The 20,697-nt window shown below is 45.1% G+C and overlaps 5 protein-coding genes across 6 annotated transcripts; 3 read left to right on the top strand and 2 right to left on the bottom strand.

Moving 5' to 3' along the window:
• Positions 1 to 401: 401 nt before the first annotated feature.
• On the bottom strand, positions 402 to 1,690 carry Rcd-1 (Required for cell differentiation 1). The gene is made up of 4 exons (XM_068285369.1): positions 1,521 to 1,690; positions 870 to 1,439; positions 722 to 813; positions 402 to 660 (listed from the first exon to the last, which is right to left on the bottom strand). Exons 1-4 carry the CDS (start codon positions 1,587 to 1,589, stop codon positions 477 to 479), a joined length of 915 nt encoding a protein of 304 aa, XP_068141470.1. The 5' UTR covers positions 1,590 to 1,690; the 3' UTR covers positions 402 to 476.
• Positions 1,691 to 1,767: 77 nt separating this feature from the next.
• On the top strand, positions 1,768 to 2,813 carry Sec61gamma (Sec61 gamma subunit). Its single transcript, XM_068285370.1, has 2 exons — positions 1,768 to 1,892; positions 2,324 to 2,813. The coding sequence occupies exon 2, from the start codon at positions 2,344 to 2,346 to the stop codon at positions 2,548 to 2,550; it is 207 nt and encodes a 68-aa protein (XP_068141471.1). The 5' UTR covers positions 1,768 to 1,892; positions 2,324 to 2,343; the 3' UTR covers positions 2,551 to 2,813.
• A 363-nt stretch (positions 2,814 to 3,176) lies between these two features.
• SrpRalpha (signal recognition particle receptor alpha) lies at positions 3,177 to 5,404 on the top strand. Its single transcript, XM_068284973.1, is given in 4 exon segments — positions 3,177 to 3,382; positions 3,455 to 3,829; positions 3,831 to 4,112; positions 4,180 to 5,404. Coding segments are annotated over 4 exon segments (1,866 nt in total). The 5' UTR covers positions 3,177 to 3,265; the 3' UTR covers positions 5,272 to 5,404.
• A 55-nt stretch (positions 5,405 to 5,459) lies between these two features.
• On the bottom strand, positions 5,460 to 7,019 carry Rpt3 (26S proteasome regulatory subunit Rpt3). Its single transcript, XM_068284974.1, has 2 exons — positions 6,844 to 7,019; positions 5,460 to 6,781 (listed from the first exon to the last, which is right to left on the bottom strand). The coding sequence occupies exons 1-2, from the start codon at positions 6,877 to 6,879 to the stop codon at positions 5,576 to 5,578; spliced, it is 1,242 nt and encodes a 413-aa protein (XP_068141075.1). The 5' UTR covers positions 6,880 to 7,019; the 3' UTR covers positions 5,460 to 5,575.
• Positions 7,020 to 7,369: 350 nt separating this feature from the next.
• LOC137573124 (mucin-2) lies at positions 7,370 to 20,588 on the top strand. Of its 2 annotated transcripts, XM_068284972.1 has the most exons (4): positions 7,371 to 8,368; positions 8,580 to 11,671; positions 11,756 to 17,129; positions 17,331 to 20,588. In XM_068284972.1, exons 2-4 carry the CDS (start codon positions 8,665 to 8,667, stop codon positions 20,188 to 20,190), a joined length of 11,241 nt encoding a protein of 3,746 aa, XP_068141073.1. In that variant the 5' UTR covers positions 7,371 to 8,368; positions 8,580 to 8,664; the 3' UTR covers positions 20,191 to 20,588. The 2 variants fall into 2 exon arrangements, with proteins under 2 accessions (XP_068141072.1, XP_068141073.1); XM_068284971.1 differs by having other exon boundaries at positions 7,370 to 8,368; positions 8,580 to 17,129.
• Positions 20,589 to 20,697: the final 109 nt, after the last annotated feature.

Here is a 20,697-nt window from a genome sequence, read left to right as displayed (position 1 = left end):
ACAAAAAGAGAGAGCGAGAGAGGTATACAATTATCAAATGAGATTTATTTGGTTTTTTTTTTTTGCTCACATTCGTGTATTTATCTTGTTAATTATTACGCTCTAATTATCAGCGGTGAACTTATTCTTTACATTTCACAAATCTTTTTAAATATACTAAGATATACATATAAATATTGGCGACATATACATATATGTATATATATGAGTAGGTAAATGCATGCCATGCAAGCTATTCTCTCATACATTCACGATACATATATATATATGTATATACATATATATAAAACGTAATTTGTCTGTGGTTCTTCCTATTTGTTTTTTTTTTTTTTTTTTTTTTTTAACAATTCTCTTATACAATTATATTCATGGGATAATGTGACTTTGGGTTCAAACAAAAATTGGGAGAGGAGGGAAAAGGATTATGATAATGATTATTATTCTATCTATACATGTATTATATTTATTATATAAATCTATGATCCCAATGGTGACATGCCAATTTGACGTGGATCAGCCTGTTGCTGTGTGGCACCCAATTCCAAATTCTTAAGTAACATCTGTAGCCATTGTTTGGTTGATTTATCATCCTGTAGGCATACTGAGAAGGTACCATCGCGTAGTTGATCAGGCAAACATTGACCTAATGCTTTGCGAGCCCTGAGAACATAGCAAAATTATAATTAATACACACACATAATAAAAATATAAAATAACATACCGTGTATTATCGGATAAACGAAGATAACAACGCACCACGTGCTTAAGAAGACGTGCACAAGGATCCTTGGACAATTGGATTACCATTTTGCCCTAGAAAATGATTATTGCATTTAATTGCAACTTGATGGGAAATGTTTGTTTCTTACCAGTGTGATGGCAACATGTGAGAAACGTTCATAGGTCTGGCAAATATATGAAAGCCCCGATTCGTCTAGCAGTATCTTTTGTATTATAAAAGTTGCCACTGTCTTACTTAGCTCAGAGCCGCTGTCCATAATGGTCAGACAGAGCGGCACAATCTCGGTGGTCAACAAAAATGTAATGACCTCCTGTTCATCGGTCTTGACCAAGGCACCAATTACACCCAAACTGGTAAGCCGCAAATACTCAAATGGCCGGGTTTTCGAAGTGGTCGATAGAAACGGATACAAATACAATGGTATTTGGGCCTGTAGGAATGCTGTGCGTGTCTCCGGATGGGAGGCAACACATTGCAACAGCGCCAATGCATTGCAAACCCGATTCGACTGATGGGCTGTCAGAGTAGGCGGCGTTATCGATGGATAAATGTTGACAATTTCCTGTAGCAAGGCGCAAGCGGTGCCAAAGCTGTTCCACAGCATTGGTGCCAGATCGGTTTCACGTTTCTTGCTAAGCTCGAGCAAAGCAACCTCACGAGTATCCGGATGGGCCAATTCGTTTATCCATTGATAGACCTATAAGGGGGTGAAAAAAAACAGCTACAACCGGTAAGAGAGACTCTTATACACGAAACATTAGTTACGTTTAGTACTTGCCTTCTCCTGTTCGCTTTGTTGTTGCTGTTGTTGTTGGGGATTCATGCAAGGGCTTGGTTGAGCACTCATTTCGCAAAAAACAAAAAAATTATGAAAATAAATTGGATTCCTCTCTCGGGGCGAACGAAATGCACGAATGTGACCGCCTACCGTGATCCCAAAAAATCTATATGTCTAAAATGACCACCGATAACGATAGCGATAGTTTCCATATTTTTTGACAGCTCGGCAATCGCTTGCAACCCGGCCTGCCAGAGCAGCCCTAGCATTTTTGACACTTTGACGTGGAACACGAAGGCGAGCCGAAAACAACAAACCGAAAGCAAATTTAAGTTCATTCGTGTAAAGATTTTCTCAGCGTTCAGTTCAGAGGTTTGTGTTCTTGTTTTTTTTTTTTTCTTTTTCTAAAATTAAATTAAATTAAATCAAAGGCAATTTCTTGAAATAAAATAACAAAATTATTCTAAAGAAGATACTTTGAGACTGTTATATCGAAAAAGTCGTACATATTTTGTGAATTTTCCGTAGATTCTGTGGTACGAGATACTGCACTTGCAACTTTCTAATGATCAAAATTGTGTCAGACCTAACATTGAGCTTGGCAAAATAAATTGTTTGTTTATAACGTTTAAATTGAAAGATTTGTAAAGATTTGAAACGTGCCACAACTAAGATTTCACCTGTGACGTCGTCATTTTAAAGTGCGGGGTGTTGGAAACAGTTGCCACGTCGTCACTGAAACTTTCCATTCTGCACCACCACTCTAACGCTCTCTTTCTCTCTTGTTCTCTCTATCTTTGCAGTTAAATCAAGCATCAGCATTATGGATAAAGTTGTTAAATTCGCTGAGCCCGGACGTGCCTTTGCCAAGGATTCAATTCGTCTCGTCAAGCGCTGCACGAAGCCCGATCGCAAGGAATTCCAAAAGATTGCCATTGCTACAGCAATTGGTTTCTGCATCATGGGCTTTATCGGTTTCTTCGTCAAGCTGATACATATTCCTATCAACAACATTATTGTTGGCTCCTAAATTGAAGTGCAACAATTGCAGCAGCGGCGGCAGCGGCAGTGGTAACAACAGCATATACAAATTTTTTTGTTTAGTTTAATACGACCATGTGTAATATTGTTCAACAAAACATTCAACGAATGTCTTGTCAGCAAAGGCGAAAATTTAAATAATAATCATGTTCGAGATTTCCATTTCCATAAAATATACACAAAACACACACACACCTTAGCTTATAAGAAACACTTGTAAAAGAACAAGAAATAAATCGATCAGAATTTTAACATTTTCTTTTTTTCTGGGGGTGGAATGGGTATGGCCTATAATTGCATTAAACAAATGTTGAGGGCGAATTTTTAAACATTTGAATCAGCTGTATTGACAGTAACGAAATGGGGGTAAGGCCTTGCCACATAACGTTAATAGTGCTGACATTTTCATGCGGCTTGGTTAGATAGTTTTTGGTTATTGTTTTCTATTGTTTATAAGGTTATGGGGTAGTAATAAAAGGCTTACATTAAAAAAAGAAGGAAAACAGTGGCCAAATCGTAGCTTTAATTTAAATGGTTGTGAGAGCAAAACAATGGCTAAATTTGGCTATTTTCTGATATCTCCAAATTTAGCGGCTAAAACAGATAGATGGCAACACTATAACTGTTTACTACGTGGAATGCTTGAATTTTGGAAAACATAGTTGTCAATTCATCTTGTATTGTATCAGGATTTGGTTGCGAAAATGTTGGACTTTGTGGTGATATTTACAAAAGGCGGCATAGTACTTTGGAATTCAAATACCTCTGGTCAAAATTTCTCATCATGCATCAATAGTTTGATACGTGGCGTCATTTTAGAGGTGAGACCCTTGACAAGATCCACGGATTTGTTGTTTATGTATAATTAACATAAAATATACATACGTAAATAGGAACGTAACACAGAGTCCAAGTACTTTGAGGAGGATCATCTGGCCGTGCAATTTAAACTAGACAATGAATTGGATTTAGTCTATGCTGCAGTCTTCCAAAAGGTGATAAAACTTAACTATTTGGATGGATTTCTGAGTGACATGCAGTTGGCGTTCAAGGAGAAATTCGGTGATATATCGGCTGGCGAGCGTCTGGGTAATGACTATGACTTTGAACAAGAATTTCGACGAGTTCTTAGCAGCGCCGAGCAGGCATCTGCCAAGGTCCTTAAGGCCCCAAAGGCCATGCGCTCATACAATGAATCCCAGAAATCGAAGAAAACAGTTGCATCCATGATTGAGAATCCCGACAAGGATAAGGCCAAAAAAGACAGTTGTGGAGAAACGTGTTAACATACAGGAGAGTCCAGAGCCATCATCGCCGCCACGCTCCAAGGAGGACATTATTCAAGAGAATCGTCGCAAGATGAGGGAGAAATTGACACCCACCAAAAAGTCGACAACTTCTCCAACTCCGTCACCAGTTGAAAGCCGCCCAGAGAAGGCTGGCAAAAAGCCAAGAGTCTGGGATTTAGGTGGCAGCAACAGAGATGCTGTTCTTCTGGACCGTTCCAAGGATACACCCGAGGATGTTCAATATCAGACAATCAACAACGATGTAAGAGCAATTATTTCTAGATTTTTCTGGATTATGCATCACTTGATCTGTTTCCCTTTTATTTCAGCTGGTGGGCACAATGCAGGGTGGCATTAGAGATCTGGATGTGGAAAGCGCTGATGAGGATGAGGATACTGGCTACAAGACCGAAGAAGAGGAGGAGGAGGATAATAGCAGCAGAAATAAAAAGAAACGTGGTGGTTTACTCTCCTATTTCAAAGGTATTGTCGGAGCCAAGACAATGTCACTTGAGGATCTGCAACCGGCTCTGGAGAAGATGCGCGATCATCTGATATCGAAAAACGTTGCATCCGAGATAGCAATTAAATTATGCGATTCGGTCGCCACAAGTCTGGAGGGCAAGCAAATGGGTACATTTGATAGTATAGCCACATTGGTCAAGGAGGCACTTACTCAATCGCTAGTACGAATTTTGTCACCCAAACGCCGCATTGACATCATACGCGATGCATTGGAATCGAAGCGCAATGGCAAACCGTATACCATAATTTTTTGCGGTGTCAATGGAGTGGGTAAATCTACAAATTTGGCCAAAATATGCTTTTGGTTAATTGAGAATGATTTCAATGTTCTAATCGCTGCCTGCGATACTTTCCGTGCTGGAGCTGTGGAACAGTTGCGCACTCACACGCGGCATTTAAATGCCCTGCACCCGCCAGCCAAACACAATAATCGCTCAATGGTCCAATTGTATGAAAAGGGCTATGGTAAGGATGCGGCAGGCATTGCAATGGAGGCCATTAAATATGCTCACGATACGAAAATCGACGTCGTCCTGGTAGATACCGCTGGCCGTATGCAGGACAACGAGCCCCTAATGCGTTCTCTATCCAAGCTTATCAAGGTTAACAATCCGGATCTGGTTTTATTTGTTGGAGAAGCGCTTGTCGGCAACGAGGCTGTCGATCAGCTGGTTAAATTTAATCAATCTTTAGCCGATTACTCCTCCAATGAAAATCCTCACATCATCGATGGAATTGTCCTTACTAAATTTGATACAATTGACGACAAAGTCGGAGCAGCTATTTCTATGACTTATATTACCGGCCAGCCGATTGTATTTGTTGGCACGGGTCAGACTTATGCCGATCTGAAAGCAATCAATGTGAATGCAGTGGTCAATTCGCTGATGAAGTGAGGAGATACATCCCATTCCATCCCCTTCCTGAGCAATTCAGATTCACCGCCATCTTTTCGATTTTTCTTACTCAAATTTTATCCTTTTGTTTAAATCAAATATATTGTCCATTTTGTTGTTTTTTTAGTAAGCATTAGATGGCATTTTTTTTTCGTTAATATAGGAATGAAGGAAAGGAACTAAAGAAATAAGATAATATATGTATAGACGTTTTACTTTTTTATTACAGTTTTAATTATGTATATAAACGTTGGAGACGATGAAGGGGCGAGGGAAATGAACGCTTTTGTTTATATCTTATCATCTATTTATAGAATTCATGCTCCTGTTCGTCCTTCTTGATATTATTCTTGTAGCCCTTCTCAAAGTCCTTGGCCAGGACAATGTAACGATTCTCACGGACCGCATGCATGCCAGCTTCTTGACAAATTGCATTGATATCTGCACCAGAGATTTTATCGGGTCGAGCCACGAACTCCTCCAAATCCACATCCTCGCTAAGGTTCATTTTCGATGTGATGGTGGAGAAGACAAGACGTTTTTGTCGTCGATCCGGAAGTGGGAATTCAATTTTACGATCTAGACGTCCGGGACGCAATAGAGCCGGATCTAGGGTATCGGCACGATTGGTGGCCATAATCACCTTAACATTGGTTGTCTGATCGAAACCATCCATTTGATTGAGCAGCTCTAGAAGAATACGCTGAACCTCACGATCAGCTCCGGTTTGGGCATCAAATCGCTTTGTGGCAATGGCATCGATCTCATCGATGAAAATAATAGCCGGTGCATTCTCTTTTGCCAAGCGGAAGACATCGCGCACCATACGCGGTCCCTCGCCCAGATATTTTTGAACGAATTCGGAGCCCACAACCCTTATAAAGGAGGCGGTAGTGTGATGCGCCACTGCCTTGGCCAGCATCGTTTTGCCGCAACCAGGTGGACCGTACATGAGAACACCTCGCGGTGGATCAATGCCAATCTGTTTGTACAGCTCAAAGTGAGTCAGGGGCAGTTCGACGGCCTCTCGTATCTCCTGTTTCTGCATGTCCATGCCACCGATATCGGCATAACTAACATCGGGCTTCTCATCGGGTTGTAGCATTGAAATGGAACTATCCGCCTCGGGTGGGAGGACATCGACCAAGGCATTACTGTGCTTATGCAGTGCAACGGAAGCCGAAGGCTTCAATAGCTCTCGATCGATGGTCGACAGGATGCGTACATAGTAATTGGAGCCTGTGGTGGAGCCAACAATTCCAGTATTTTGATCAACTGCCTCAAGGAATTGTCCAATCACCAAGGGTACACTCTGGATTCTCTTCACCTCTTCTTGCGCGTGCAGGTATTCCTTTTTCAGATTGCGCTGCTCATCCTTGATGTACTCTTCCTGCACCTCAATAAACTCTAATGTTTTCTGAAGTTTCTTATATCGTACATATAAATCATCCATATCCAGCTCATCCAGTGAGCTATGGGCATCCTTTAGCTTCAGTTCGCTAAGTTCGTCCTATGAATCAAACAAAATACTTGCATTACTTTAAATTCGCCAAAAACTTTAGTTTAACATACCTTCTCGGGCATAAGAACGTCCATATTGTAGGGCATATTCTGCAACTTTCTTTGCACCAATAAACGCACAAATAAACAAGTATTTCAACTGATAAATACCTTTAACTCTTTCACTTTGTTCTTAACTAAATGAGAATATGGAGGTAACAACTAAGTCAGACCAGAAAATGACTCGTCAAAAACAAGAAACTTCGATTACCGTATGTGTGTATCGATACTCATGCAATACGTGTATAATCGATAAGTCGATAACTAATAATTTAAATCACACAACAAAACCAGTCATTGTCAGGCAAAACCGTAAGGTTCTCCAGGAATCCACCTTTAATCCAATCTCCTTTGATTCCTTTTTCGTTACAAAAATGACATAAATCTAACTTATGTGACTCGCAGTATGACCGTAAATAATATAATATCGATAGACAGACGATAAATTATTCAAATAGCAAATTCGGAACTGGATTCGGATTCGTGCCCCTTTTCTACACTATAAGAAAAACACACACACACACACATACACACATACATTCACACATATTTAGCTCGGCAACTAAATATGTGTGCGTGAACAAAATACGATAGAAATAGAGTTAAGTTTAAATAGTGAAATTAAACATTTTTCTAAACAATTTATTAAAGAAATAATCCAAAAACGATCAATGGTCTAGATGCGTTGACAACACGCCTCTTTTTGATCAGCAACGTGTGAACAAGAAAAATACAAAAAAAGGAGAAAAAAAAACGAAACACACACAAGATAGATAGATAGAGAGAGAGACAGCCAGCGCGCCCTGCGAGCGAGCGAGAGAGAGGGAGAAAGAGAGAGCGAGCGAGAGAAAGAAATAAATGAAAAGAAAATGGATAAGCAAACGCTGCTGCTGCTGCTGCTTCTTGTGCAAGAGAAAAATCGTTCATACAACACCAACACCACCCCGCACATTGTCCTGCCACCAGCCCCTGCCTTTCCTTGTGCCACTGGCTCTGCCCGAACCCCTGCCACCGTCTCTGCCTCTGTTGCCGTTGCCGTCGCAGCTCTCTACGCACGCATCGATTTGGGCTAAACATTAGATACCTCCTAAAGCAGTTGTTAGGGTGGAAGAAAAAAAAAAAATATATATTAAAAAAAAACATACAAATACAAATAATAAAATTTACACACGCGTAAAAACAAAACGAAAACAACAACAATATTTAAAAAGTATAACGAAAAACGAACAACAGCAACAACAACAATGAAAATGTCAGAGAATAAACAAATTAAACATTTTTGGCTTGCTGGTGCTGCGGGGTGGAGTGAACTGACTAAACTAAAGTTTATATAAAACAAACAACAAAAAAAAAAAACCGAACAAAAAACACAAAAAAAGAAGAAAAGAAAAAAGTGCAATAAAACTTTAGGCAGCAGCAACAAACAAACAACAACAATATTAATAATAAGAATAATTAAAATAATAACAACAAACAAAAACCTTAACAAAAAAGGCGGCCTAGGCAATAATAAAAACAAAAACCAAACAAAACTCCGGTAAATAAAAATACTAGAAAATTTTTAACTAAATTTATTGTATAATTTATCTGTGTGTGTCTGCGTGTGTGTGTGCATATGAGTGCGTGTATGTGTGTTTGTTTGTGGCTTTTGTTTTATTCTTCTAAAATGTCAACAACAACAAATAAATAAATAACTTAAAGAAACGAATGAATTATATATATTCTTCTCTCTCTTTTTCTATCTGCAGAAGTTCTGTGTTGTTTTTTGTTTGTTGTTTTGTTTGTTTTTTTTTTTTTTTTTGATTCGAATTTGGATAACCTAGTGGCTTCCACATGAAGACCATGTCGCGCTTTGGTCTGCGCCGTGGCTTCAAATTGTCAGCGAATGAGGAGCAGCAGCAACAACAACAACAGCAACAGCAGGTCAATGGGAAGAATCCAATTGGACCAACTGAAGCTACACCGCCTCCAACAGCTAGAAAGAGAAGACAACAGCAGCAGCAACAACAACAACAGATTAAAAAGGATAGGGATAAAGAGAGGGAGCGTGAAATGGAGGAGGAGCAGGATATGGAGGAGCAGGAGCGGGAACAGGAGGAGACAAAGCGAACATTGGTGCCATCTCTTATATGTAGTCTCCCATTGGAACGTTTGCCACGCCTCATGGAGAAATTACAACAAATAATGAATGATGAGCAACGACGAAGGCGAAGTGGAGTGGTAAGGGATCCATCCACTGCCAGTTGCTCCATCTCCTCCTCCAACGTTACCAGCAGCTCCACCACCTTCTCATTGCCATCGATTAAAATCTTGTGTTTGTACTGTGATAAGAAGTTCGCTTCCGGCAAGCTCCAGGCAAAGCATATGGAGAAATTCCATACTGAACGCCAGGAGAGACGTTGCAGTGGACGCTCCACAGGATCAACTCCATCGACATCATCGAGATCCACAAATCCCGCCAATGGTTTTCCCGGTTGTCATTATTGCAAAGAGCATCAGGGCAATCATGGCCCCAATGCTAATGGCACTACCACCAGTAGCAGCGGCAGCAACAGCTCCTCCTCATCCAAACAGATCTGCCTAACAGTTCCGCAGTTGGATGAGTTATTTCATCATCTAATGGATGGTCATGCGGATAAATATTTCGCCTGTCAATTGTGTCGTTGGCGTTTTCAAGATGCCGATCAATTGCTTACACATATGCAACAGCAGCATGATCAGCTCCAGGATATCCACGCCAGACCACCTGCACCACCACCAACAACCACAACAACTGGGTGTGGTCTGGAGCAATCTGAGTTCAAGAGATTGGGACTTATGGGTGGCGATGAGCCGATGCTAAATCGTTTGGGTCTCACCCAGAATCGTTTGCCAAGTCAAAGGAATAGAGAGCAGACAGGAGCAGGAGGAGGAGGAGCTGTTGGGGCAGCAACTGTAGCTGGAACTGGTGGAGCTGCGACCAAGTCGCGTAGCAGCAGTCGTATGGCTCAAAAACTATTGCCATCTCTTTCCAATTCATCATTATCCTTGTCATTGGAAGTACATACAACCAATATAACAGATGCCATTTTCCGTTTGCCCAGCACCGGCGGTGGCATCACTAGCACCACCAACAGCATCAGCAGCACCACCACCACCAGCACTTCAAATTCCTCCAATCAAATGTTTGATGAGAATTTCTACAAGGATGTGGTCCATAATGTTCGGCATAATCTACAAAATTATCTCGATGGGCGTTTACAATTTAGTTCCGCCAACATCAACACCAACTCCACATCCACCTGCAGCTCCAGCGCCACTTCAACAACGGAATTGTTTCGTCTACATAGTGCCAGCCAATTGAATCCTGGTGCAGCTGCCTCCTATCCAACTCTACTGACTGCCGAGCAATTTGGTGCCAATGCCGAGTTGCCACCATTGGCCAAATTTCGTCGCCGTCCTCATACAAAGCACAGCTGGAAATGGAAATGGGATTATGTTAAGAAATTCACCCTAATCAATGAGGGTGGACGTCTAGTGAAGAAACTTAAACCACTCACATTTCTTGGCCAGCGTGATCTCTCCAAGCTCGATATGTGGACACAAATGACAATGCGACAAAAATATGATGATAACAACGAAAACGATGATGCTGTAGGAGGAGGAGGAGGACGACAGCTACAACCATATAACCATTACCAATCCCAAAGCCATGCACAACCACAGATCAGGGTGGATCAGAAGCTAATGGAGCAGCGTTTACTTCTGGAGCAACTTAATCTTATATTGGATCATCGTCTGTTACCGCACATAATTCTGGAGCAGAATGAGCAGGCCATCATCAAGTGCGAGAATGAGAATGATGGCTTTAATCAAGATCAAGAGGATCAATTGCATCATCATCAATTAATGGCTTCACCGCATAGTCAAACGTTTGCCGATGAAAGTTTTCTCTCGATGCTTCAACTGCAGCATAATTCACTGAAGAAATTCTCCTCAAGTGGTGTCGCATCATCATCATCCTCATTGGTTTTAAGCGGGGAATGTGCACGTCCACGTCTCTATCTATGCATTTGCTGTGGAGCCAAATTTGAGCAACGTAAATCATTGGAGGAGCACAAAACTTTCCGCCATTCGCATATATATGCCACACACTATGAAGTTGTTGGCAGGGAACTGCTGGCAGGGAATCTCCTACGTCATTTATTTATACCCAAAAGGGCGTTAAGTCGTTATGCGCGTGAGAGTAACTGCATTCATAAGCAGGAGACGCATCATCAGCAGCAGCAGCAGGAAGAGGAGACGACCTCTTTGTCCTCATCATCGCGTTCATCATTTGAGGTATCATCATCGACACCAACGCCATTAACTGAAGATCAGCAACAACTCCAGCAGCAGCAACAACAACAACAGAAACAATCGCCATCGTCCATCGCATCTGCATCCGCCGCATCCACCTCAACGTCATCCATTTCTTCATCCTCAACCTGTACGAAATGTGGCCGCAAATGCAGCGGCCTTATGGATCTCTATCGCCATATGCTGGACTGTTCCGGTGATTATATCTGGTCATTGGCCAAAAAGCGAAAATATCGCTATTATTGTGGCACCAAGAAGCGTCGTCCTTGTAGCAGGAAACTCATACGTCATCATTTGTCTTCGTCGGCAAAAAAGAAGCAAAAAGTCGAAGCCCTCATGGCTGATGATGGCGATGATGATGGCGACGATGACGTCGAAGGCGAAGCAGATGCGGACGTCGAAGCCGATGCGGATGCCGAAGCTGATGGTGGAGAGGAAAGTGGTTCAAGTTCATCCAAGATGAAATTGAATCAATCGTCGCCACGCCAAAGGCCAAGCGATGGTGAGTTATTATTAACCACTGATCCCATTGATGATTCATCCACATCCACATCTACTACATCTTCATGCAATCATCTCATTGCAGCCGAATCCATACGCAAAATGTTGGAGAATTTGCCCGCCAAGCGTGTCTGTAAGAAGATCTTTCCAATGGATAACAAGGCCAAAAAGAAAACCAAATCGAGTACCAGCAGCAGCAGCACAATCAAAAAGATTCTCAATCATCAATCAAGTCTCCGGAATACCCGATCCTCTCGTGCAATGTCACAACATATTCCTCAACATCAACATCAGCGACAATTACGACCACAAAAGATGAAAGTAACGGCAGCAGCATCCTCATCACAAGAAACCAATCCAATGATGGAAAAGCCAATCACTGCCAAAGATGAGTTGCCCACGCTGGAGGTAAAGGTTAAGGAAAAGGCAAAGTCAGAGACTCCACCACCACCAGCACCTGCTTCTGCTCCTGCTGCTGCTGCCCCGGCGACGCCGTCTTTAACAGCCGCTGCATTAGTTACACCATCTCCTGTTTCACCCACACTCAGTAAGCAATTGATGCCCACACCGCCGACCACACCAGCTCCCGTTTCCGCTCCAGCAGCAATTAAGCCACAATCCGCACCAACGACTGCCAATCCGCCATATCCAAAACGAAGTAAGAGGATTAGCGATTGCATTGCCATGTTAACTGGTAAGCTGGAGGAGAAGCTTAAGACTGAGATGCCCACGCACACCACAGGGGGAGACAAGGCGCCACCACTAGCTATAGCTAGTGGAGACAAGGAGCCACAGCTACAGCCAAAGACACCAAAACGCAAGGCCATTTCTAGGCGTATTATCAAAGTGGATACGAGCACCACAAGCACCACCAACTGTAACACTACCACCAACACAAGGAGGAGCCCTAGTCCGCTTGTAGAGACAAAACCGCCAAAAGCACCACCAATCGCTGCTGCAGTTGCGCCAATTGCTCCAACAACGATTGCGCCAACTAAACCAGTTTCACTTCCAATTCCAGTTGTGGCTCCAGCAGCTGTTCCAGTACCACCACCGGCTCCAGCTTTACCTCCTGCTGAGAAATTACCACCAAAAGTGGATGCAGTTGCTCCAATTCTACCCATTCCCGTGCCAATTCCCAATCTCATGGTCATTACCCGACGTACACCCACTAAGGCAGCATCCAAACAAATGGTGGTGGCTCCACCAGCATCAGCACCACCAGTACCACCATCAGTACCAGTACCACATCCATCGTTGGGATCCCTTAAGCAATATCCTATGGAGCAATTAACGCCACCAACGCCAACGCCACCACAAACAGCAGCACCACCGCCACCACCAAAACTGACCAAGCCCATTGCAGTTCCTTCATTGCCATTGCCATTGCCAGTGGTGGCATCTCTGCCCATGCCACAAATGCCACCACAACCATCTGCTGCTGCTGCAGGAGGAATTGTGCCGGGTGTGCCTTTGCCTGTTGCAGTGCCCATTCCAATGCCCTTGCCCGTGCCAGTGCCGGTGGCGGTGCCCGTCAAGATGTTGCCCAAATTGCCATTGTTTATGCCGGTTAATATGAATCCGCAAATGCATAGTCAGACACAACCCACCATCTATATGATGGACTCGGCACAGCCATTGAATTTAAGCCATCAACGTGGTGCTGATGCTGCCCATTCCAAAGCCCCAACCGAAATGGTAGATCCTCATCAGCATCGAGCAAGTGGAATGCCATCAAGACGTCAGACCATTTGTGGCTTTGAGGCAAGAAATTTACTAAATTTGGACAACCTGGATAATATGGAACCATTGGATTTGTCTCAAAAAACCAAAAGGAAATTTTCGCCAGCTCCTCCCCATCCTAACCCTCCGCCACCACCGCCATCTCTAGCCCATCCTCCCGCGCCACAACAGCAGCAACTATATCAGCAGCCCCCATCTCTGGTAGATCCTTTGGCTCTTGCTCCTCCTCCCCCTCTACCACCGCCTCCCGCTCAAAGCACTCAAAGCTATTATTCGAATTTGGATCTGCTCAAGATACCACAAGTGCGTAATCCTAGTGCGGCATCGATTGGTGGTGCTAATCCAACGATGCCACCAGCGGCTACAACGCCGCCAACTCCATTGAAAACCATGGGCAAGAAACGCTCCAGCGCAGAGCCAACAACGATTGGTGCGGTGGGGGCGACCACAGCGACAACCACTGGAGGAATAGGGGGTAAAAAGGATGCGAGTGGAAAAGGCGGACAAATGAAGACATGTCCCCGAATGGATGAAGTGATCAATAATCATATTGATGATGCCATTAATTCCGTGATTTTGGCCGTACAGGCCAGCCTACCCCAGGATGATGATGATGTTGCCCCGGTCCTAGATGGAGAGGAGAGAAACTCGTACAAAAAGGCAAAGGCAAAGGGAGGTCAGCAGCAGCTGGAAGGAGGAGCAGCTGCTCCACAGAAACTATCACCAAAGAAACGTTCAATGCGCTCCAAGACTATTGATTGTCGTTCTCTTCTCCTGATGGCAGATGACGAAGAGATTCAGTCCAAACCAGTTCTCCAGCCCGTGCACGTTCCAGTTCCAATGCCCGTGCTAATGCCGATGACGCTGCCATCAATCGTTGAGCCAACTCCTATTCCTCCTCAACATCAATCTCATATGCTGCTTTCTCCAGCAGCGGCTATTCAAATGATACCTTCAATCAATGGTGAGACAGAAATCCAAAGCAAAACCACTGAGGACATGTCTGCCGCAGCTCCTGTACAAGCAATTGTGTGCAATAAAGACGAAGATAACTCTTGCATAGCAGGTCATAGAGCCGATGAAGCATCTGCTCAGCCAGCGTTTGCCATTTCACCGCCACGTCTCCTGTCACCAGCTCCGTTTTCCCCACCAATAACCTTTGATGCGAGTACACCCCAATCTCCATCACCTCCTCCTCCTCCGCCTTCTCTGCCACCTCCGCCGAGTTCTCCTACACCATCACCACCACCACCACCACTACCTGCTGCGCCTCCAGTCAATTGCCCGACTTCCACTCCGTCCTCTCCTGTTCCTGCTCGTCAAACAGCATCTCCTCTTCCTCCTCCTGCTTCTCCTAGTCCGCCTGCTTCGCCTACTCCATGTGTTTCTGCTCCCTCGGTGGCTGTCTCTGTCATTTCTGTGGCACCAACTCGTCCCCTGGCCACGCCCCCTCCGGCAGCAGAGACCAATTGCAGCAGTATACTTATTGAGGAGCATAGCAGCAATCTAAATTCCAATAACAACAACACCTCTTCAGGATTCCATAGTCTTGCCCAAGAACAGACGCAACCAACGCCAGCCATAAACACATCAGGTCAACCTCAGGCGCCAGTTGAGATGTCGGAACCGGAGGCGGAGCCTGAATCGAAACCGATAGCTAGTCCCGTTCCTACGGCCACAACAACGGCCGCTCCCACTCCCACCGTTCAGAAGAAGAAGCAACGACGGAGACGGAAAAATGAATTGGCCGCCATTGTGGCGGATCAATTGCTCGAAAGCTTTAAGATCGACAACGCACGACGTGATAATCTCAAGAAGCTGGAGAATCTGGCCTACGAGAAGAGCGAGGATTTGCTTATAACTGGAATGTTACTCATGTCCAGCACCAAGAGAAATGCAGCTACAATCAATGCCAAGCAACAGCAGGCAGCAGGCAAGGATAACAAGGAGTCGACAGAGATGATTACTAGCACCACCCCTGCGACCCCAGGAAGACCACCGAAGCGTCGGCAGAGTTGTTACTATCGCCGTCAACCAGCAACCGCCCCACGGGGAGCCAAGACAACCGAGTCGATTAGTAAATTGAAATCCTCACTCGAATCCTTTTCCATTGGCATCGAGAAGCAATTGCAGGCTAAGGAGGCAAAGGAGGCTAAGGATGCAGCTGCTTTGCCAGCAGCAACAGCTAAAGAAACATCATCTGCACCACCGACACCGGCACTTGCAGCAGCAGCAACAGCTCCACCAGTGGCGGCGGCGGCCACTTGCATTCTAAGGCCAAGCATACTGACCAAAGAGCCACCAGTTCCAGCAGTGACAGCAGCACCGCCAACCTATAGCCGTGATCCACGCCTAAACAAGAATATACACAAGGAGCCACCTACAGCAGGTGGCTACAATGAGGATTTACAATCAGGCGGTGGAACTGGTGGTGGTGGAGCACCGCCTGTTGGTGGGGCACCTGCCGCCACTCCAATGGCTTCCCACGAGCAGGAGGATGATAATTATCTCACAGAGATAGCCAAAAATGTCAATGAGAAAATCATGTCCGCCACAACCAATGAGGATTTCGAATTTGCCAACGATGAGTTCGATCAGGAGCAGGATCAGGATCAAGATCCTTATCGTCCGGCCACCTCGATGAGTGTGCGCAGTGCACCGAATCTAAATGATGATCACTCCAATTTTGGTTCCATGTGCGATGATAATACCAATACCGAAATACTCGATATGGACTTGGATGATGAGATGAGCGTGTACACCAGTTATTCCCAGGATTTGGGTCGCGGTGGACGCGGACGTCGCCGACGCAGGCGCCGCAGTGTCCTGCTGACGCGACGTCCCAAGAAACGGACACAGCGCAGTGAACTCGATGCCCAGAAATACGGTTGTAAGCTATGTGGCAAGGACTTTTTCACCTCGACATCGCTGGCCAAGCACAATATGACACTGGCCCATGTGTCCAAGGTATCGGAGCAAGAGTATTTGCAATCGCAAACGGCGCCCTCAAGTCCACAGCGGCCAGATGCTGACGATGACGATGGCGATAATAATCAAATGCGACCCATCGAACAGCCAAGACCAAAGTCAGCAATGGCTCAACAGATGCGGGCATCGGTGGTTATGTCCCCGATACTTTTACAAAGGCCTTATCCGGAGAGAGAGCGATTTAGGGACCAACTGCAGCAGCAGCAACCGCAACATCCTCAGCAACAGCAACAACCACAACAACAAATGATGCAACAATCTGAGCCTAGACATCATGTCATCACGGAGGCCACACTGCGTCTTCATGATAATCAGCATAGTCCAGTGCGTCTTAATCTCAATCCCGACGAGCGTCTCTTTTACGAATGTTGCAATATATTGAAAAGTGCCGAAACGCCACGGCTAACAACTCCGACACCAACGCCCATGCCCACGCCCCATCCAACGTCCGTCCCGACATCCGTACCCGCATCCGGGACAGCTCCAGCCTCCGTGTCTATGCCAACCATGCCCATGACATCGGTTATAGTGAGTGCCGGCCGTAAACCGCCACCACCACCGCCACCAGCATCGCCTTCGCCTTCACCATCGCCATCGCCGTCTCCATCACCTTCGCCACCACCAATGATGCCATCGGCGGTGCAACCGGCAGCTCCGCCAGCGGCCACAGTTTGCCATCAACCGGTTATACAGCAACTCTTCCGTAATCCACCCGCAGCCACGCCCACGTAAGTAAAGGGTAAATTAAGCTCCTTAAAGTATGCAATAGGCTGAAAAGGTATTCATAACCTGCTCTGTAGCCCACAAGGTGTCTATAAATATATATATTGCATACTTTAAGGGGAAAAGTTACCCCATTTTAGCTCTAAGACTTTTGCCATTTGATTATGTTGATGTCGATTTCTTATTCAATCTAATTTCTTTTTTAGAAATCATCATCGTCTTTCGCCTAGTTATTCGGCCATCTCACAATTCTCGGCTACGACAACATCAAGATTCAAAACGAAGGCGGCCATGAAGGGATACGATGAAAATGTCGTCCATCTGCAGCTGCAGGATATGAACGATATGACGGGACAAAAATCTGGACGTGCTGTTTGCAAATTAACCGAACTGGCGGACATTGCCTTGGCTGGCAGTGAGAAGCCCGGCGGAGAATATATGCTAACGCAGGCCACTCCCACGGCAACACCAACGCCCACCACACCGACACCGATAGCCACACCCACGGCCATGGCAATACCACCACCGACACCCACGGCCACAGTTGAACCGCATCAAAGTTCCACATCATCAAAGACAATAATGCACGGTTCATCCATTATCAAAGCGGCCGCCGGAGTGGTCAGTTCGGCCACATTGCCGCCCGCCTCTGGACGGATTATCATACCAGAGCGTCCATTCAAAAACATCGGGCTGGAGGAGAAGGCGAGCATAACTTTCCAGAAACCAAAGACGAGTGTTAATCTTCTCACCGAGGATAACAATAGTGTGTCAACGGCAAGCTATTCAGATCGCGATGATTATGATTTCGGTACACTCAGCTGTGAGGATGTCGAAGGCGAGGGCGAAGGAGAGCTAGAGGTTGAAGTTGAGGTGATTCAGCGTGCGGATCCAGTTAAAGCAACAAAATCGGGGAATCGTGTGATTAGTTCATCAAGCTCCTCGTCGTCGTCATCCTCGTCATCGTCGTCGTCATCGGCCACGTTGCAGGGAAAGAGTAGCAGTAGTAGCAGCAGCTCCTCCAGTCGCGCCACGGCCAAGACATTTGAGAATAAATCCTTGATCATGGGTCGCATCTTTAAGCATGCCAGTAGCACTAAGGCCGCACCAATTCCTTTGGCGAAAATCCATAAAGCAGCGCCCAAGGATCAGGCCAACTTGGATCAAATATTTGATGAGCTTAGGGGTGGTGGTGGTGCGGGAACAGGAACCGGAACAGGACCACTATCAGCTGGTTCGACTGCCATTTCATCTACAACCAAACTGACTGATAATCAAATTACTTCAGCTGTAGACGACCGATGGCCACCAGTGGGCGCCAGTGGTGCTGGTCAACATTTGGAGCCAATGGTAGCACCACAACAACCAATGGTCCCTGCATCCATGCCAGCACCAAGTCAACCATTACCGAATGCCAGAAATCTCAATAGGAAAGCTGCCACAAAGGTGACCAAGCAAAAAAAGACAACTGCTAAATCTGCTGGAGCTGCAGCTGCAACTGTCCAGCCACCTGCTCCTAAGCAAGCTGTTGCTGCTTCTTCCCGCAAGCCACGCAAGGATCTCCATAAATTGCAATCAGAACTGGGCATGAGCCCCGAAGAGATTGAACAACTTATCGATGAGGGACAACGTAAATCCAAACGACGCTGTGCCACCAATCGTCCCAAGAAGTTGGTGGAAACCTGGAGTTCCGACGAGTACGAAGAGTTTTTGTCCACCAAGGACATTATAGCCCTCATCGAGGAGAAGGAGCAACAAGAGCAGCGACGTAAACGCAAAACGAGTGAAGTAACCAACAATGCGACATCATCAAATCAGCCAGAGCCAATGGAACCAGCTCCACCACAACCACCACCCCACCCACTGCCATTGACAATACCCAAAGGCAAGAAGCAGGCTAAGACGACAGCAAAGGCCAAACTCAAAAATGGCAATGAAAGAAAAGCAAAGCAAGGTGAACAAAAACCACTTGAGCAGCCGCTGGTGGAGCAGGTGACAACAACAACAAAAGCTCCTCGTTCTCGACAACGTGGCAAAAACAATCAATTGCAAACACCAGCGATAGCATCCCCACCATCGCCAGCACCACCAACTCCACCACCTCCACCGGCACCTGCCAAATCAAAATCAAAGGCCAAATCATCACCTGCTGCTAAAAAGAATCCGAAGAGTTCCGTTTCGCGGAGGCGCAAGAAACAGCAAGTGGATGAGGAGGAGGAAGAACAGTTGCTGGAACAGGAACGTGAACGGGAGCAGGAGCAGGAGAAAAAGGTGACAAGAACACGAAGTTCTAGACAACAGCAGACGAGCAAAATGCGGATGCCACCTTCACCACATGGCCACGAAATGGTTGAGGATGGAGCCAAAGAACAACTTGGTTCAAGTGTTAATCATTTTAATGCCGCCACCACGAACCCGACGACTAGCTCCGGCACAAGCAATCCGAAGGTCAAGTCACGCAAGTCTGGTAAAAGTGGATCATCCAGCGCTACAGCTGCAGCAAAAGCAACAACAACTCCAGCACCTTTAGCACCGACAGCAACTCCAACGACGACGACGACGAATAATAACAACAACAGCAGCAGCAGTAATAAAAATCTGAAAAGCAAACGTAAATCGCAAACAAATCATCAATCACCAGCCCGACGAAAACGTCCGGCCAGTGAGAAGCAATTGTACTATTGGAGCAGTTCCAGTGATGATGAATTCGGTCGTCTGAATGAAGAGGATGATGCCCATGCTGATGATGATGTTGCCGCTGCAGGTGGCGAACAAGGGAAACATCTGTCAGGCGGTGCAATGCATATGGAGGGGAATCAGCAAATGGAGCATCATCATCCGCATCATCATTCAAGCCGTGCCGAGCAACAGCAACTTCAAATCCAACAACACCAACAACAACAGCAGCAGGAACAGCATTTCGATGAGAGTGAGCCATATCAGAAGCATGGCTGGATTGTGGGTGATTCGCACAAGAAGCTGGTCAAGCTACTGGCCATTGCCAAGGGCAATAAAAAGGTAGATAATTGCCGTGTCAAGCGTCGAACGCCCAAACGCAAATGCTAGACTGAGACAGGGAGTGAGAGAGATAGATAGATGTGAAAAGAAACGGAGTGGGTGGGTGGGGGAGTAGGGGCAGCTAGGCGCCGGCAGCCAACTGAATCCCTGAATAATATTTGGCTCCATCTCGACATCATCTGAACCATTATCACATCCATCATCATCATCATCATCATCTTCATTATGATCCAAGTAAAACAAAAAACCAAGGGAAATACCTAAGTTGTTTCTTTCTTTTACATACACATCTTACTAAGCGTTACATTATTTAGGTTCTTTTTTTTGTATTAAATGTAATTTATAATTAATATACAAAAAAACAACAACAACAACAAATATAAAAGGGAAAAACGAAAAACAAAAAGCGTAAAAGCAACAAATAAAGATTTGAGCACAACATTAAATAGTCATTTGTTTTTTTTTTAATTTAACGCTTAAGGTTTAGAATGGCTACTACATAAAAACATAAAGATCAGTCCTTAGTTCTCCAAAAAAGTTAGCCAAAGTGTTCAA

The sequence above is a fragment of the Drosophila tropicalis genome, unplaced genomic scaffold (assembly GCF_018151085.1).
Source record: "Drosophila tropicalis isolate 14030-0801.00 unplaced genomic scaffold, ASM1815108v1 contig_4, whole genome shotgun sequence".
NCBI lineage: Eukaryota > Metazoa > Arthropoda > Insecta > Diptera > Drosophilidae > Drosophila > Drosophila tropicalis.
This window is presented reverse-complemented; position numbering and strand designations above follow the sequence as displayed.

Bases quoted from the DNA above. Each gene is read 5' to 3' on its own strand.
- Rpt3 (XM_068284974.1), bottom strand. From the start codon at position 6,879: ATGCCCTACAATATGGACGTTCTTATGCCCGAGAAG. The intron at 6,782-6,843 runs GTATGTTAAACT...TTTGATTCATAG, and splicing joins ACGTTCTTATGCCCGAGAAG to GACGAACTTAGCGAACTGAA.
- LOC137573124 (XM_068284971.1), top strand. From the start codon at position 8,665: ATGAAGACCATGTCGCGCTTTGGTCTGCGCCGTGGCTTCAAATTGTCA. The intron at 17,130-17,330 runs GTAAGTAAAGGG...TTTCTTTTTTAG, and splicing joins CCACCCGCAGCCACGCCCAC to AAATCATCATCGTCTTTCGC.
- Rcd-1 (XM_068285369.1), bottom strand. From the start codon at position 1,589: ATGAGTGCTCAACCAAGCCCTTGCATGAATCCCCAACAACAACAGCAA. The intron at 1,440-1,520 runs GCAAGTACTAAA...ACCCCCTTATAG, and splicing joins AACAAAGCGAACAGGAGAAG to GTCTATCAATGGATAAACGA. The intron at 814-869 runs GTAAGAAACAAA...ATCATTTTCTAG, and splicing joins CACATGTTGCCATCACACTG to GGCAAAATGGTAATCCAATT.
- Sec61gamma (XM_068285370.1), top strand. From the start codon at position 2,344: ATGGATAAAGTTGTTAAATTCGCTGAGCCCGGACGTGCCTTTGCCAAG.